The 15,338-nt window shown below is 36.4% G+C and overlaps 1 protein-coding gene across 2 annotated transcripts in view; it reads left to right on the top strand.

Moving 5' to 3' along the window:
- Positions 1–15,338, top strand: part of LOC107877671 (dicer-like protein 4) — a 48,005-nt gene that overhangs the window by 16,041 nt on the left and 16,626 nt on the right. For both annotated transcript variants that reach the window (XM_016724360.2, XM_047415158.1), the window contains 10 exons: positions 5,195–5,291; positions 9,916–10,108; positions 10,251–10,411; positions 10,496–10,702; positions 10,867–11,129; positions 11,220–11,494; positions 11,577–12,001; positions 13,081–13,175; positions 14,354–14,559; positions 14,657–14,866. In XM_016724360.2, coding sequence (XP_016579846.2) covers positions 5,195–5,291; positions 9,916–10,108; positions 10,251–10,411; positions 10,496–10,702; positions 10,867–11,129; positions 11,220–11,494; positions 11,577–12,001; positions 13,081–13,175; positions 14,354–14,559; positions 14,657–14,866 — 2,132 coding nt within the window. The remainder of the gene's footprint in view (positions 1–5,194; positions 5,292–9,915; positions 10,109–10,250; positions 10,412–10,495; positions 10,703–10,866; positions 11,130–11,219; positions 11,495–11,576; positions 12,002–13,080; positions 13,176–14,353; positions 14,560–14,656; positions 14,867–15,338) is intronic.

Genomic DNA, 15,338 nt, shown 5'->3' with positions numbered 1-15,338 from the left:
GGATAAAGTTAGGAATGAGACTATTCGGGAGAAGGTGAAAGTGGCTTTGGTGGAGGATAAGATGCGAGAAGGAAGGTTGAGATGGTTTGAGCATGTGATGAGGAGGGGCACGGATGCCCCAGTTCGGAGGTGCGAGAGGGTAGCTTTGGATGGCTTCAGAAGGAGTAGAGGTAGGTCAAAGAAATACTGGAGGGAGGTAATTAGGCAGGACATGGAGCTGTTTCAGCTTACTTGAGGACATGACCCTAGACATGAAGGTGTGGAGGTCGCGGATTAGGGTAGAAGGCTAGTGTGAGTGGGTGGGTTGTGGCTAGGTGTTAGGAGAGTTTGGTTGTGATGGGTGTCTTAGCTCTGTGAATGTGTGTGACTACTACATGGGTATCCGTTTTCCTTATTTCTTATTACGTATTGTTCGTTGTTCTCTTATTTCCTTTTCTCGGATATCTAGTGTTATTATTTCTTACCTTTTATTTTGTTATGCTACCCATCCAGTTTTATATTTCATTACGATCTTGGTATATTATTATATATCTTGAGCCGGGGGTCTACTCGGAGGTAGCGGTATGGACTGCGTACATTTTATCCTTCCCAGACCTCACACTTTGTGGGAATACACTGGGACTGTTGTTGTTGTTGTTGTTGTTTGTTAACTATTGCTCTGGGTAATAAAAGTAAATGTTCTCAAATCTCCAACCTCCAATTCCTAGTCAAATTAGGATAAAATAAACCGATGAATACATAGATGGACCCTTAAACTTGGCTTAGTTTGTAAGTTAGACACTTTAGCTTTAGTATTGACTAAATACACTTTAACTTGGCAAATATGTGTCTTGTGGATGCTCATGTCCACCAAATCAAGTGTGTGAAACACACTTGCTTTTGACATGGCAAGTGAATCAATTAGCTAATGACATGTGGAATTTGAATGGGAAAATTATTAAGTGTTAAAACATATAAGAAATTAAACAACCAAAAACAAATCCCACTTTTCTTCAAACCCCAGCCCGTTGAAGTCCCTCCCTTACCCCACCCCCTAGGCCGTCCACTCCCTTTGTCCAGTCATCAGTCGTCGGCAACCTGTAATTCTTTTTTTTAATACTATCTTCTTGTTCATTTATATTTCCTCTTCTTCAACATTGCTGTTTTCCCATATAATTGCCCCTATTATATGTTTCTATTCCATAGGTAGGTTCAACGCTATATTTCTTTTTTTTTTTCCATCTCATCGCAACATAAAGTCAACAGTCGGTCATACTTTAGACGCATTAAACAGTTGAACTTAGACCATCCATTAAATAATTACATCTTCGACAGAGCATCTTTCGTTGCAATCCAATTGCAAAATCAGTCAGATATCTGCCGGCTACTCCTTCCTTTTCTTCATTTTAATCCGGTTGTTCTTTCTCTCAATTTGAAAGATGATGCCTTTTTTAGTTTTATTCATACGCCTATCCAAATTTGAAGTAGTTTTTGGTTTTGTTTTGAGTTTTTTTATCCTTGAAGTTCAATATTATTTCTGATATTAGCCAGAGTCACCATTTTTTTTGGAGACCAAATGGATGGAAAAGACAGATTCTTTAGGGCCTTTTTTCATAAATAAAATAATAATAATGATATAAATGATACATATGAAGTAAAAAGGGTCCATTTTAACATGTCAACTAATCTAATCTTATGGACACAAAAAAGAAGAGCTAATTTTATAGTCTCACACGCACAAGGTTGACTTTCTCTCACACAATTTGCCACATCATATGTTTGTGTTCATGTGATACATATTTGCCAATTTAAAGTGTCGATCTGGTCACTACTAAAGTTAAAGTGTCTAAACTTACAAATTGAGCCAATTGTCAAAAAAAAGAACTTACAAATTGAGCCAAGTTTAAGGGTCTATTTATGTACTTAGCCAAATAAACCGATTGACTAGGATTTATGTAATATCTTAGGAATTAAATTACTCATCAAAAAGGTATTGGACACAATAATAAGCTTAAAGCTAAACCTAAGTTGAAAAGTAACGTTCCATTTTGCAATTTCAGAATATGTAGAGATGAAAAAGTATGGAGCTTATTCTCGTGTTTCGGCTTGTTTATTTTGCTTTACTTTTTCCTGTTGCTACTTCTACAATAAAGAGAGCTTTCTCGGCAATGAAGTTGCTTAAGACTGATTGACGGAATCAAATGGATGATGAGCTTTTAAGTGGTTGTTTGGTGTGTTATATAGAAAAAGAAGTATTTAGTGCTATCTCCAATGAGGCTATTATGAATACATTTCAAAATATGAAAACTCGTCCAGGAGAGTTCTAGTAGTTTTCTTGATTTATGTTTTTATTAATATAATGTCATTATATCAATTATCATTTGTTTATTCTTTTAAATGTCTACACCGCTAGAAGATCGTGCATACGCCACAATGCTCTCCCATATAGGGTCCTGTCCTTAGCCCCGTTTGGCCACAATATTTTTTTATTTTCTTCGGATAATTTTTTTCACTTTATTCCAAAAATGGTGTTTGGCCATAAAAATTCCAATTACAACTTGGAGTTTTTGGAAAAGTGAAAACAAGTGAAACTTCACTTTTTCACTCCTCTCATGAAATTCAAAAACAACTCTTACATATATTCTTGGCCAAATACAACTCCAACTCCAAAAAGTTGTGATTTTCATGGCCAAATGTCTACTTAGTAAGTTGAAGATGTGCCTCTTCCTATTTAATCACCTCTTCGTAATTCTTCTTTTGTCTACCTCCACCTCTCCTTAGACCTATCACTACTAATCTTTTGCAACTCCTCATTGGGGATCTATGCTCCTTCTCTTCACATGTTCGAACCATCTTAACCTCACTTTCCACATCTTCCACGGCTGAGGCCACTCCCACCTTGTTTGAATATTTTCGTTCCTTGTCTTATCTCTCTTAATATATCCATACATTCATCGAAGCATCATCATTTCTGCTACTCTCATTTTCAAAATGTCTGAGTTCTTGACTAACCAACACCCTGCCTTATACAACATAGTCGATCTAACAATCGCTAATAGAACTTGTCTTTTTTCACATAAGACACCATATGCAAGCCTTCATTTCATTCATCTCGTTCCAATAGATTGCATGACATCGCCGATCTCCATATTTTCAGGATTATTGAGCCAAGGTACTTGAAGCTACTTCTATTTTCTGGATTATTGAACCAAGGTACTTGAAGCTACTTCTATTAGGAGTAATCATCGTATCAATCGTGACTTTCACATTCGCCTTATGTGATGCATCACTAAACTTGCACTCCATGTAGTCTTGCTCCACCTGAAACCTCTAGACTGTAGTGTTTGTTTACAAACCTCTGGTCTATTGTTAACTTCTCCACATGTCTCATCAACCAGTACTATGTCATCTGCACATAACATACACCATGTTACTTCCCTTTCAATATGCCACGTCAATTTATCTATTGCCTAGAAAAAAAAAGCTGGCTAGGAACTGATCCTTGATGCAACCCCATCTCAATTGGAAAGTCTTCTGACACTCATTTGATTGTTCTTACTCGGGTCTTAGCTCCATCATTCATGTCCTTAATCACTCTAATGTATACCACAAATATATAATATATAATATGTATCTTGTATATAAATTTTTCTATTTAATTGTAATTAACTAATATATATTTGTTTTATTAAGTCAGTTAAATTATCAGAATTGTGGTTTTATATTATAAAAGTAGTTCAACAAATTCATTAATTGAAAAATACCGAGTGCAAAATAGTTATCTTTACTATTCTTATCATCTTCAATTTTTTTGGGTTAAATTATCAATCACCCTTTATGAAAATTTAGGTTATTACCCAATAGTTGATTGTATGCGTGTGAAAGCATTTAGTAGTATTCGCCGAGAATAATCTATTGACAATTGACACCTATATAAACACTATGTGATCCTGTAATATAAGAGTGAAGTTTTTCTAATGACTAAACTTATTGGCTCTCTCCCTCTTACATTCTCTTCGTGTCTTGATGATATTATCAAATGCCCGCTTAATATTTTCAACAAGTGGTATCAAAGCGTTGGTTGTGAAGATTTTGACCATCTCCATTGAGGGTGTGTCTCCATGTTTGAAAACCTGTTATTCGGGTTTCATCGGGTTTGTGACGAAAGAGCAAACCGTTAAGAAGGTGTGAGTTCACAAGATAAGTGTGAAGAGTTTCACACCAGCCTTTAAGGGATAGGTGGTTTCTTTAATATGACTTGCACAATCTTCCCTCATGGGCTAGCTTTTGGTGTTGGGTTAGGCCCAAGATCCATTTCTTATCAAAGACGAGAAAAGTCTTGTGTGAGTTTGTGTTTGCAATAGCCAAAAGCTTGAAGGTGATGGAGAATAAATTGCCTACAGTTGTGAAGGCATACGCAAAGAGGATGTTGAAAATGAAGCTAAAATCATGGAGATCAATTGAGGAATATGAAAAATACATTTAAGCTTAAGAAGGGATGTTGAACATTAGTAAACTTAAATGTTCAAATGTCTAGTTTCATGTGTTTGGTGTTATCGATATGACTATTAGGAAATCAAGGTGCATGGATTTGATGATTGTTGAAGTCGACAGATTTTCCTCTAGAATAATCTATCTGACACCCATAATAACCCCTTTGTTGATCTTGTTATGTAAAAGTGGAGTTTTAAAGATATGGTTGATCTTAATGTCTCTCTTCCTCTTCTATCCTCTTCGTGTCCTATGATATTATCAAGGGCCTCCCTAATATTTCCGACATATGCAGAGGTAATAACATCAATACAAAATCACAGGCAGCTGATTTTTTCATGCCAAAGTTTCATTAGCTCACCTAGCATGACCACCCCACCACAGAGAACTAGGCCTGGGATGCAAGTCTACATATTATAATATATATGGATCAAAATGAACAAGTATGATTAATCAAGTATTGAACTAGCAGAGTGATCTTTCCACACCTCATTTTTACCTCTCTGTAGAAAGTTCAGAATAGATTTTGAATTTTATTGGCCATGCTTTAGGGTCTTTTAATGACGACTAAGGGCTTAAGATAAAGTCGCTTTCTGCAAATATAGGCCTAAGTACTGATCTGTGCCCACAGAGAGATTCTTGAGAATGTCTTATGTTGCAGTCGAGTGTACATATGGTGTTTTCATCTGTACATTACTAGTCTAACATATATTTTCTCATGCAGATGGTATGAATCCTGACTTGGCACTCATGGAAGTTCTGAAGGAGCCTTATTTTTCCAAAAAGCTTTTACGTCTAATTGGAATCCTTTCCAACTTTGGGTTAGTCATTTTGTAGCAAATTGAATAATTTGTTATTCTGATCTCTGTAACTCATTCAGGATTTATAAGTAGCTGGAAAGAGAACAGGTGATTCCACTTTGAGGGGTGTTCTTATGGATAAAATAAAGTGAACTAAATATTGACAGTGAACTGACGTGAGACTTGTAAAAATTCACTTTTATACACATGTAAATATACAATTAAAAAACTGGAAGGAAGATAATATTTCCTTCAACAGATGTGGCTATATTTTTCTTATGAAAACTTTATATTCTTTTAGTGGGTGACTTGTTTCTTTTTATTAACTAGCGGTGTGTTATCCCATTCTGTTGTTTGTTTTATGTTTTTAGGTTTGTTATACTGTTATTTGTCCTGAGCCGGGATTCTATCGGAAACAGCCTCTCTACTTCGTCTCTACTTCGTCTGAGGTAGTGGTATGGACTGCATAGACTTTACCTTTCCCAGTCCCTACTTGGTGGGAATACACTTGGTATGTTGTTGTTGTTGTTGAGTGCCATCTTCAATCATAGTCCCAAAATTTCCATCTTGCTTCAGTGAGACTTCTCAAGGAGTAACAGTGTGTGAAGCAGATGCATTAATTAAATTGATCTGTGACAATCAGGCTGCAGTATTTCCTGTAAAAATGAAACATAAAATAGCAGGTTGTCATCTCATTCTACAAAAGATTGAAATGGGTGCATCAAACATTTTTTGTTTACTGGATGATCAGATAGCAGATATTATTAGAAAGTCCCTCCGGCAGCAGCTTTGTTAATCATGCAGCAGCTAAAAGTTTAATGCTGTTTGTCCTAGAAAAGACTCTTTGAATAGGCCCATAACCGATTAAAACTGATGTATTAGTGTATACATCTTGTATCAGGAAAATAGAAATATCAATTCCTTAGCCTATCAAAATACTAATTTTATGAGGCCCGTGCTAAGCCCGGTCCGAACTCAGTTAAAAAATTATAATTTGTATCACAATTTTTTAATTTATAATTGATATAATTTAGTAGGAGCTAGGCATGTCTTATTCACAAATCTTCATAATAAAAATAGCCACATAATTAGGTACTTCTTAAAGAACATATTATGCAATAGAAAGGAAATTTGACTGGGGAATCAGTAAATACCAAAATAAAGAGATACAAGTAATTTGGTATTCTACAACATAATATGATTTGAACTCTGAAGTATGTAAAATATTTACAACTCGGTGAAGATCAAATAATATACTTTCGTCATCCCATCACATTTTTGCTAAATTCAATTGGATTAATTCAATAGTTTAAATTAAAAGTTAGATATTCAAAAATTATATGAACTAAACTTAAAAAAAAATTATGGATATTTTAAAAAATTTCTCCTCCTTAATCTATTTTTTTGTGACATCAGTATGATACTTTTTAAGGAGTTTTAAAATAGTGCAGTACAAATGATATTGGGAAGTTAAAGGATAATATTTTTCTTACTTTAAATATTAGGCTTTCAAAGAAGAAAAGCAAAACAAATGTATTATGAAAGCTCTAACTTCTATTCTACTGAAATATTTTGAGATTCAAATTGAGCTTTTATCATAAATTGTTTGGAAATCAAATTATATTTTCTCTAACTATAACCTTTTTTTTTCAAGCATTTTCAGAATATACACAAATACAAACTCAAGAAATACAAACATACAATCATATGAAGGTCGTGGTCATAAGAATTGAATGCAGTTGATACAAATATAATAATACGCGATGAGATTGAGAGAGTTGGGAGTAGAGAGGGGGCAATATAGTTAAGTTAAGCTATGAATTATAATTAATTAAAACTTAATTGAGTAAGTTAATTAGGTGTTTATGTTTGCTAAGCCGTGAAGTTTTCCTAAAAAAATGCTGACCCACTTCAAGGATGTAACTGAGGACTACAATTTTTTTTTTGCATAAAAAATTAAACTTAATACCTAAAAATTAAATTTTGTCAATGAATGTCTATCAAATTTAGAAAATAAAGAAGGCCTTCAAAATGACAAGATAAGAGAACTTCTGATAAATAAAATACGAAAAATAAATTTGACTTTAAAAGATAAGATTATGACATAAAAGTAATTAATTGAAAAGATTAAAATTAAGTTGAAAACTTTTTAAGGACTACCAAAGTCCTTGGTTTGTCTCTTATATATAATAGTAATGTGAGTCGAGGGTATGTCGGGAACAACCTCTCTATCCCTCACTAGGGTAGAGGTAAGTTCTGCATACATCTTATCCTCCTCTATCCCACTTGTGGGATTATACAAAGGAATATTGTTATTGTTGTAGTTTACCAAAATGTTTGAAGCAAAAAATCTTTCTACTTGCAACATGATTTTATTCTTAACATTGAATATATTGCCATTCATCTAGTCTTGATCGGTGGAGTTGTATAGGGAGAGTATGAAGGGCTTAATCATGGTGTTATTGGTCTAAAAAAGGCCTATGACAGAGTTTCCAGGGAGGTTCTATAGAGGTGCTTGGAGGCTAGAGGTGTCTCGGTGGCGTACTACGATGGAGGCAAGACTCGAGTAAGAAATGTGGGAGGAAACTCAGAGCATTTTTCTGTATTGATGGTGTTGCACTGAGGATCGACCCTTAGCCTATTTTTATTTTTCTTGGTGATGGATGTTTTGAGGCGGCAAATTCAAGAGAAGGTGCCATGGTGTATGCTATTTACGGATGACCTAATTTTGATTGATGAGACTCATGAAAGAGTTAATGCTAAGTTGGAGGTTTGTAGACAGACCTGGAGTCTAAAGGGTTTAGGTTGAGCAGGATCAAGACTGAATATTTGAAGTGCAAGCTCAGTGAGGTGATCCTTGAGGCTGATGTGGAGGTGAGGCTTGATACTCAGGCCATTCAAAAGAGAGCTAGTTTCACGTACCTTAGGTTTATTATCTAGCGTAATGCAGAGATTGATGAGGATGTCACTCATCGACCATCGTACCAGGGTGGATGAAATAGAAGCTCTCATCCAGAGTCTTATGTGATAAGAAAGTGTCTCTTAAACTTAAAGGCAAGTTCTGCAGAGTGGCGATTAGACCAGGGATATTGTATGGAGCAAAATGTTGTTCGAACAAGAACACTGACATCTTAAAGATGAAGACGGCGGAGAGGATGCTATTGCGATGGATGTGTGGGTTTACTAGGAGAGATAGGATTAGAAATGAGGTTATCCGAGACAAGGTGGGCGTGACTCCAGTGGAAGGGAAGATGGGGAGATGCACGGATGGCCCAATGGGGAGGTGTGAGAGGTTGGGCATGGATGGATTCTGGAGAGGTAGAGGTAGACTGAGGAAATATTGGAGAGAGGTGATTAGACAAGATATGACGTAGTTACAACTTACTGAGGGCATTATCCTAGATAGAAAGTTGTGGAGGATGCGAATTAAGGTAAAAAGTTTGTAGGAAGGAGTGCATCCATGCTAGTAGGTAGGAGTGCATCCATGCTAGTAAGTAGGAGTGCTTTTTGTTGTCCGTACTAACAGTCTTAGTTCTTCACTTGTAGTTTCCTTTTCTTGGAGTTTAGGTGATGCTTGTTGTTTCGGGTAGATCGATTATAGTAGTATTTCATGGTAGTCTTGTTTCTGTCTAAGTTGCACGGACTCTTGATGTTGCACCCATGTTGGATTCTCCAAAAATACACAACTTTTGGAGAATGCGAACCACACCCATTGACATTTTTGAAGAGTCCAAGAAATATACGCTTCTGTTACAATTTGTTGCTTTGTTACTACCTATTGTTTCTTGGTCTTTGTTACGTCGTTTCCTAGATTGTTTTTGTCTTGAGCCGAGGGTCTATCGGAAACATCCTCTCGATCTCACCTCTGACATAGAGGTACGGATTGCGTACACTCTACCCTTCCGAGCCCCACTTTGTGGGAATACACTAGGTAAATTATTGTTGTTGAATACTTTGCCCTTATATAGGGCCTATTCTTAGAAATATGGAATTTATGCAATGATTACAATTTTATATATTAATAGACCAGAGCAGCTTGTTAGTCTCTGTGCACTTGCTCTCAATTACACTTAAAGAACATCACAATGAGGCCTTTATGGAGAAATATGGAATTAATGCCTTGAATAGAAGTATTCATATTTTGACCTAACTAGCTAGTTAGCCCCTCTGCATTTGGCCTCAATTGCTCTTAAAGAGCGCCAGAATAGGGTCCTGATAGAGAAATATGAAATAGTGCATTTACTGCAAGTGTTTATATTATACATGTAACCAGCCAGTTAACCTTTGTGTGTTTACTGTCCATTATAGTGGTACCATCTGAAACAAAATCTTTCAACAGCTACTGTTTTTGTTCATATTTCTTCCCCTAAAACTTTATTCTTGATAAGCATGGTTAGCGGTGATCTTTTGCCGTCATAATGCACCTTTATCGAATAGAAATAATAACAACATTTGATCTTTTTTGAAGTCAGTGATACATGTTTCTTGCTGTCATATCATACCTTTACCATTCCGTACATTGAAAATGTTTCAGTTTGTTTGATGTCATGGATGCATATTTCTTCTTCATTGTTAGTTCAGTTGCTAAGGAAATCATCTCAACTTCATAGTCTGCATCTTGTTAACTCCCTCCATTTATTTTCAGGGTACAACCAGATATGAAATGCATAATATTCGTCAATAGGATCGTGACCGCAAGGTCCCTTTCATATATTCTTCAGCATCTGAAAGTTTTATCTTCTTGGAAGTGCGGGTTTCTTGTAGGAGTCCACTCAGGATTGAAGAGTATGTCACGCAAAAATACAAATGTCATTCTTGATAAGTTCCGTTCTGGTGAGGTAGTGGTTCTTTGCTAGATTTTTTCTCTACTCGCTAAATTCTCTTAGTCAGAGGACCTCTATGAGGGTGACTCCAAGTCTATTTTGTTTCTATCTCTGATAGTTCAGTATGAGATTGGTTTTATATCCTTCAATTTAACAGCTCAATTTATTGATTGCAACCAAAGTTGGCGAGGAAGGACTTGATATCCAGACATGCTGCCTTGTTATACGATTTGATCTTCCTGAAACTGTTGCCAGTTTTATACAGTCTAGAGGGCGTGCGCGCATGCCAAAGTCTGAATATGCCTTTTTGGTTGATAGGTATCTCTGAAGTTTAGGCTTTCTGTACCTTCTTACCAGTCAAAGTTCATCAGAGCAATATTTCTGACACGAACCTCTTTACAGTGGTAATCAAAGGGAGCTTGATTTAATTGAGCATTTTGCAAGAAATGAAGCTCGTATGAACGACGAGATCTCTTCCAGGAAATCTTGCACAACAGTGGCAGATTTTCAGGAAAATATATACAAAGTAGATATAACTGGTGCAACAATCAGTTCTGCATCAAGCATTTCATTGATTTACCATTATTGTTCCAAGCTTCCACGTGATGAGTATGATCTTGTACTGAATTTCACTTGATATTTTCTATTTCTTTTGTCCTAATTACAATTTTCTCTGTTCTATATTGCTTATAGGTGGCTTTTGCATTGGGAACTAATATCTTCGTGGTTTTACATGATCTCCTTCTTTTTGTTTTATTTTGCTTGTTTTGTAGGTATTTCTGCCCCAAGCCACAGTTCTTCTACTTTGATGATGTGGATGGAACTATTTGCAAGTTAATTTTACCTTCAAATGCTGCAATGCATCAAATTGTCAGTGCTCCTCAAACTTCTATAGAAGCAGCTAAGAAAGATACCTGTTTAAGGGCCTGCAAGAGATTGCATGAACTTGGAGCACTCACTGATTATCTTTTGCCTGATCAAGCAGACAAAGATGAAGACCTGATCCATGATTTTTTTGAATTAGAACACTCTGATGGTTAGGGTGCATTATTCTAATAAAAGCATCTTCAATGTGCTTTATGTTATTTTGGTGCTTGTTGTTATTATTGTAATGTTGATGTCACAGCTGAAGATGCACGGGAAGAGCTCCATGAGATGATTGTTCCGGCTGCCCTTAAAGAATCATGGACTGAGACAGAGAATCCTGTTTGCCTTAACTCGTACTACATAAAATTTTTGCCTTGCCCTATTGATAGGGTTTATAAGAAGTTTGGCCTATTTCTGAAAGCACCTCTTCCCCAAGAGGCTGACAGAATGAAACTTGAGCTCAACTTGGCTCGAGGTAGATCTGTGATGACAGAGCTTATTCCATCGGGAGCTACTAGTTTTGATAGCAATGAGGTTTGACACTTTAACTACTTGGCGCTCTTCTATTTTAAACAGAAAGGCTCTGTTCAATATTTTGATTGCTTCCTCTTAGCAGATTCAACTCGCAGAGAAGTTCCAGAGAATGTTCCTCAAGATCATTCTTGACCGCTCTGAGTTCATTTCAGAATTTGTTTCTTTGGAAAAAAGGGATTATGTCGACTCAGCTTCAAAGTTTTACCTGCTGCTTCCTGTCAATTTGTTTGGGCGTAATAAGATCTCCGTGGACTGGGAGCTAGTCAGAAGATGTTTGTCGTCACCAATATTTAGGAATTCAGTATGTGCAGGCAATAATGGGTTGTCTAAATTTGATGAGCAGTTGCAACTTGCCAATGGTTCCAAAAGCATACATGATGTTGTCAATAGTTTGGTATATGTTCCATGCAAGGATGCATTTTTCTTCATATCTGACGTTGTTAAAGATAAAAATGCATACAGCATTTATAAAGATTCTAAAAACCACGTTGAGCACTACTGTGATATGTAAGTAACAAATGACTTTCTTATTTCTTCTTTGCTTACCAACTGGATTCCCTGTTTGTTTATTGATTCAACCTGCATACATATGCGAAGCTGCTTTCTTTCTGCCTGGGAAATCTTATTTTACTGTAGACCAGTCTAGGAATTCAAGTATTAATAAAGTGGAAATGAGCCCTTTGTTCTCCATTTCCAACCCCCCGTCTGGTGTAACCAGAAAAAAGGAGACAATTTACAAATTAGATGCAAAGAGAAGGGAAGTTAAAAGAGTTGTTGATGAGGTCAATTAGATCTAACCACTTGCTGCTGAAGAACCAATTGAACCATTTCCTCGCATGCATTTGGAAATTTTTCTTGTTTTCCTGTCAATATGTTTTATTGTTAGTGACTATATGTCTATTTTATACTTATTGTGGATCTCAATTAATTAATAGAGTTGACTCTTATTGATGTAACTTCCTTTTTCCTCTTTGCTAACGTGAAAAAAATTAATTAATGTGGGATATACAAGCAGTAACTTGTTTGGGAACTTGCCGTTATTGATGTATGTTTATTCTTGTTTAGGAAGCATACAACTGGCTTTAGTTTGGGAAAGAATATGTTTCTTGTCATTGCATTTGTGTAACCCAGATTATTTTTTAGGATACACTAACTGACCTCCAAAGGGACTAGCATGCTCTTCTTGTTTAGGCGATATGTTTGTTTTCTTATCTTCCTATGTTACTTGTTGAGTATCTTGTCCTCTTCCTTTGCACTTTGCTTGCTTAATAATATTTTTTTTTCTCACAAAGAAAACATATTCTTGCATCACCCTATTTGAAGATCTGATCTTTTCTACAAATATATATCATGTACTTTCTAATGGGTGAAGGGGAGCCTTGGAGTAACTGGTAAAGTTTCTTCCATGTGACCAGGAGGTCATGGGTTCAAGCCTTGGAAACAGCCTCTGGCAGAAATGCAAGGTAAGGCTTCGTACGATACACCCTTGTGGTGGGGCCCTTCCCCGGACACCGTGCATAGCGGTAGTTTTAGTGCACCGGGCTACCCTTTTTTTTACTTTCTAATGGGTGAGATCTCTTTTACAGTTTCTCTGTCCATATTTTATACCCTGGTCAACCACTAATAAAAGCAAAACAGCTCTTCTGTTTGGACAACTTACTGCGGAAGAAAGGCTACTCAGGTAATTGTTTATTGCTCAAGCTGCATAAATTTTGAGCTTTTTCTATTGCAAAACTCAAGACTTCTACTGCAAAAGGGAAGAAGGGGGTTGGAGGAAAGGGTTTTACTTTGATTCATGTTGAAGCATGGCTATTAATGTGGTTGAAAGGAAAACCCAATGTGCTTCCTCTAGGAAACCAAAGAAACAACAAATTCTATGATAGAACGCAAAGGCAAGTAGCATTGACATTAAAAGGTTGAATGTTGACAAAGTTGTCTTTTTCTATTTTTTTTTATTTTTTTTTATATAGAGCATCCAGAACCCTAGTTCTGAATGGGAATCCTTTAAAGAACTACTTAAAAGAAATGACATCAAAAGCTGCTAAAATAGTGAAAAGTTCAAAGATTTATATGAAAATAACTAAAGCCCAAACTGTGAGGATTTGCTACACTACTTTCAACAGTTACATTGCTGCTTCAATAGCCTCTGAACCTCGACTTTTTTGCGCTCTTTGCTTCAACATTAGCTTTTCATCTGGCAAATTGTACTCAAACTTATTCTGATAAAGTCAATGGGAACGGTGGTAGAATATAATAAAATTGCCGCCTAGTATTTTACAGTGAGAGATCCAGTTGCAGACACTTTATGTAGGTGAATAATGCTAAGGCCTGATTGAGATCTGTTTTCTGGCTCAAAACTTATAGACATCCAGTGATTTGATAGGGCTATGGGTAATGGAAGGGAGCTACTTGGTTTTAATAGTTATTACTAATAGGATATCTGCACTGGTGTAATGCTCTGAGCAGCTCCAAGTGAAGGGTCTTTGTCTTCTTCTAAAATCACCTAAGACATGAGAAAATGATATAACTAAATCTGTTGGGTCTAAGCTTCATCCATGACATGACATGAGGAAATGATAAGCACCCATTTCTAGGTTAGAGCTCAAGGCCACAATGTCCATGATTATATAATTATTCTTATGAACTTCGTCTGTTTTAAATACTTTATTTTGACAATCTATGGCTAGATGAAGGGCTTTCTACTTTCATTTAACTTACCATATTTTCAGAATATCAGCTTGTTGTTCTCTCGTCGAAAAAAGGATCAATTTCTGTTGTGCCTATTATTCTGAGACACAATAATTTTGGTGGTGTATTGTTTTGCAATGAATGACTCTCTCCTTTGACCCCCTGTTGCAGAGTTGCGTGATAAAGAGGAGCACTTTGTTGAACTACCTCCTGAAATTTGCCAGCTCAAGATAGTTGGGTTTTCCAAAGATATTGGGAGCTCATTATCATTGTTACCATCACTCATGCATCGTCTTGAAAGCTTACTTGTTGCTATTGAACTAAAGGACTGTCTATCAGCTTCTTTCCCCGAGGGAAGGGAAGTTGCAATAGATCATGTAAGGGATTCTTTCCATACTTAGTAATATGTACTCTCAGTCAAACACCTGTTTTGCATGTACCTAGTTTACTATTAATTGTCTGGAACCTGACCAGGTTCTTGAAGCACTCACTACAGAGAACTGCCATGAATCTTTTTCTCTTGAAAGGCTTGAAGTGCTTGGTGATGCATTCCTCAAGTTTGCAGTTGGGAGGCATCTGTTTCTTTTGCACGATGCCTTTGATGAAGGACAGTTAACTAGAAAGCGCTCGAACATTGTGAACAATTCCAATCTGTACATGGTAGCAGTCAGAAGCAATTTACAGGTAAATGGTGCTGAACTCCAAATACTAGATATGGACCGACTTCTTCAGTGATTTGACTGCACTTCAGTCATGTTCAGATGAGAAAATGCTCGCCCTTTTATGGTTTCAAAATATGCTTATTCCATTGCAAATATTTATTCTGACTAATTGCAAATTTTGCATTATTTCATTGTGAGAAAGAGCATACACTGAGGTGTCTTTTAAAACCATTACTTAGCTCAAACAGAGATGCATGTGTGTGGCTCTCGCTCATCGCACATCCCCAGGACAAATAAAAGAGCAGGAACAGAATTTCTTCTTTGTTGAAGCTTATGGGGAAAAAGAAAAATTCACCTGTGTTGATTACGATGAGACCTCAAATAATTTGTCATTGTATAAAATAACTTAAATATTATCTCCACTGTAGGGCAGCCCGGTGCACTAAGCTACCGCTATGCGCGGTGTCCGGGGAAGGGCCCCACCACAAGAGTGT

This window comes from Capsicum annuum, chromosome 7 (genome assembly GCF_002878395.1).
Source record: "Capsicum annuum cultivar UCD-10X-F1 chromosome 7, UCD10Xv1.1, whole genome shotgun sequence".
NCBI classification, from domain to species: domain Eukaryota; kingdom Viridiplantae; phylum Streptophyta; class Magnoliopsida; order Solanales; family Solanaceae; genus Capsicum; species Capsicum annuum.
This window is presented reverse-complemented; position numbering and strand designations above follow the sequence as displayed.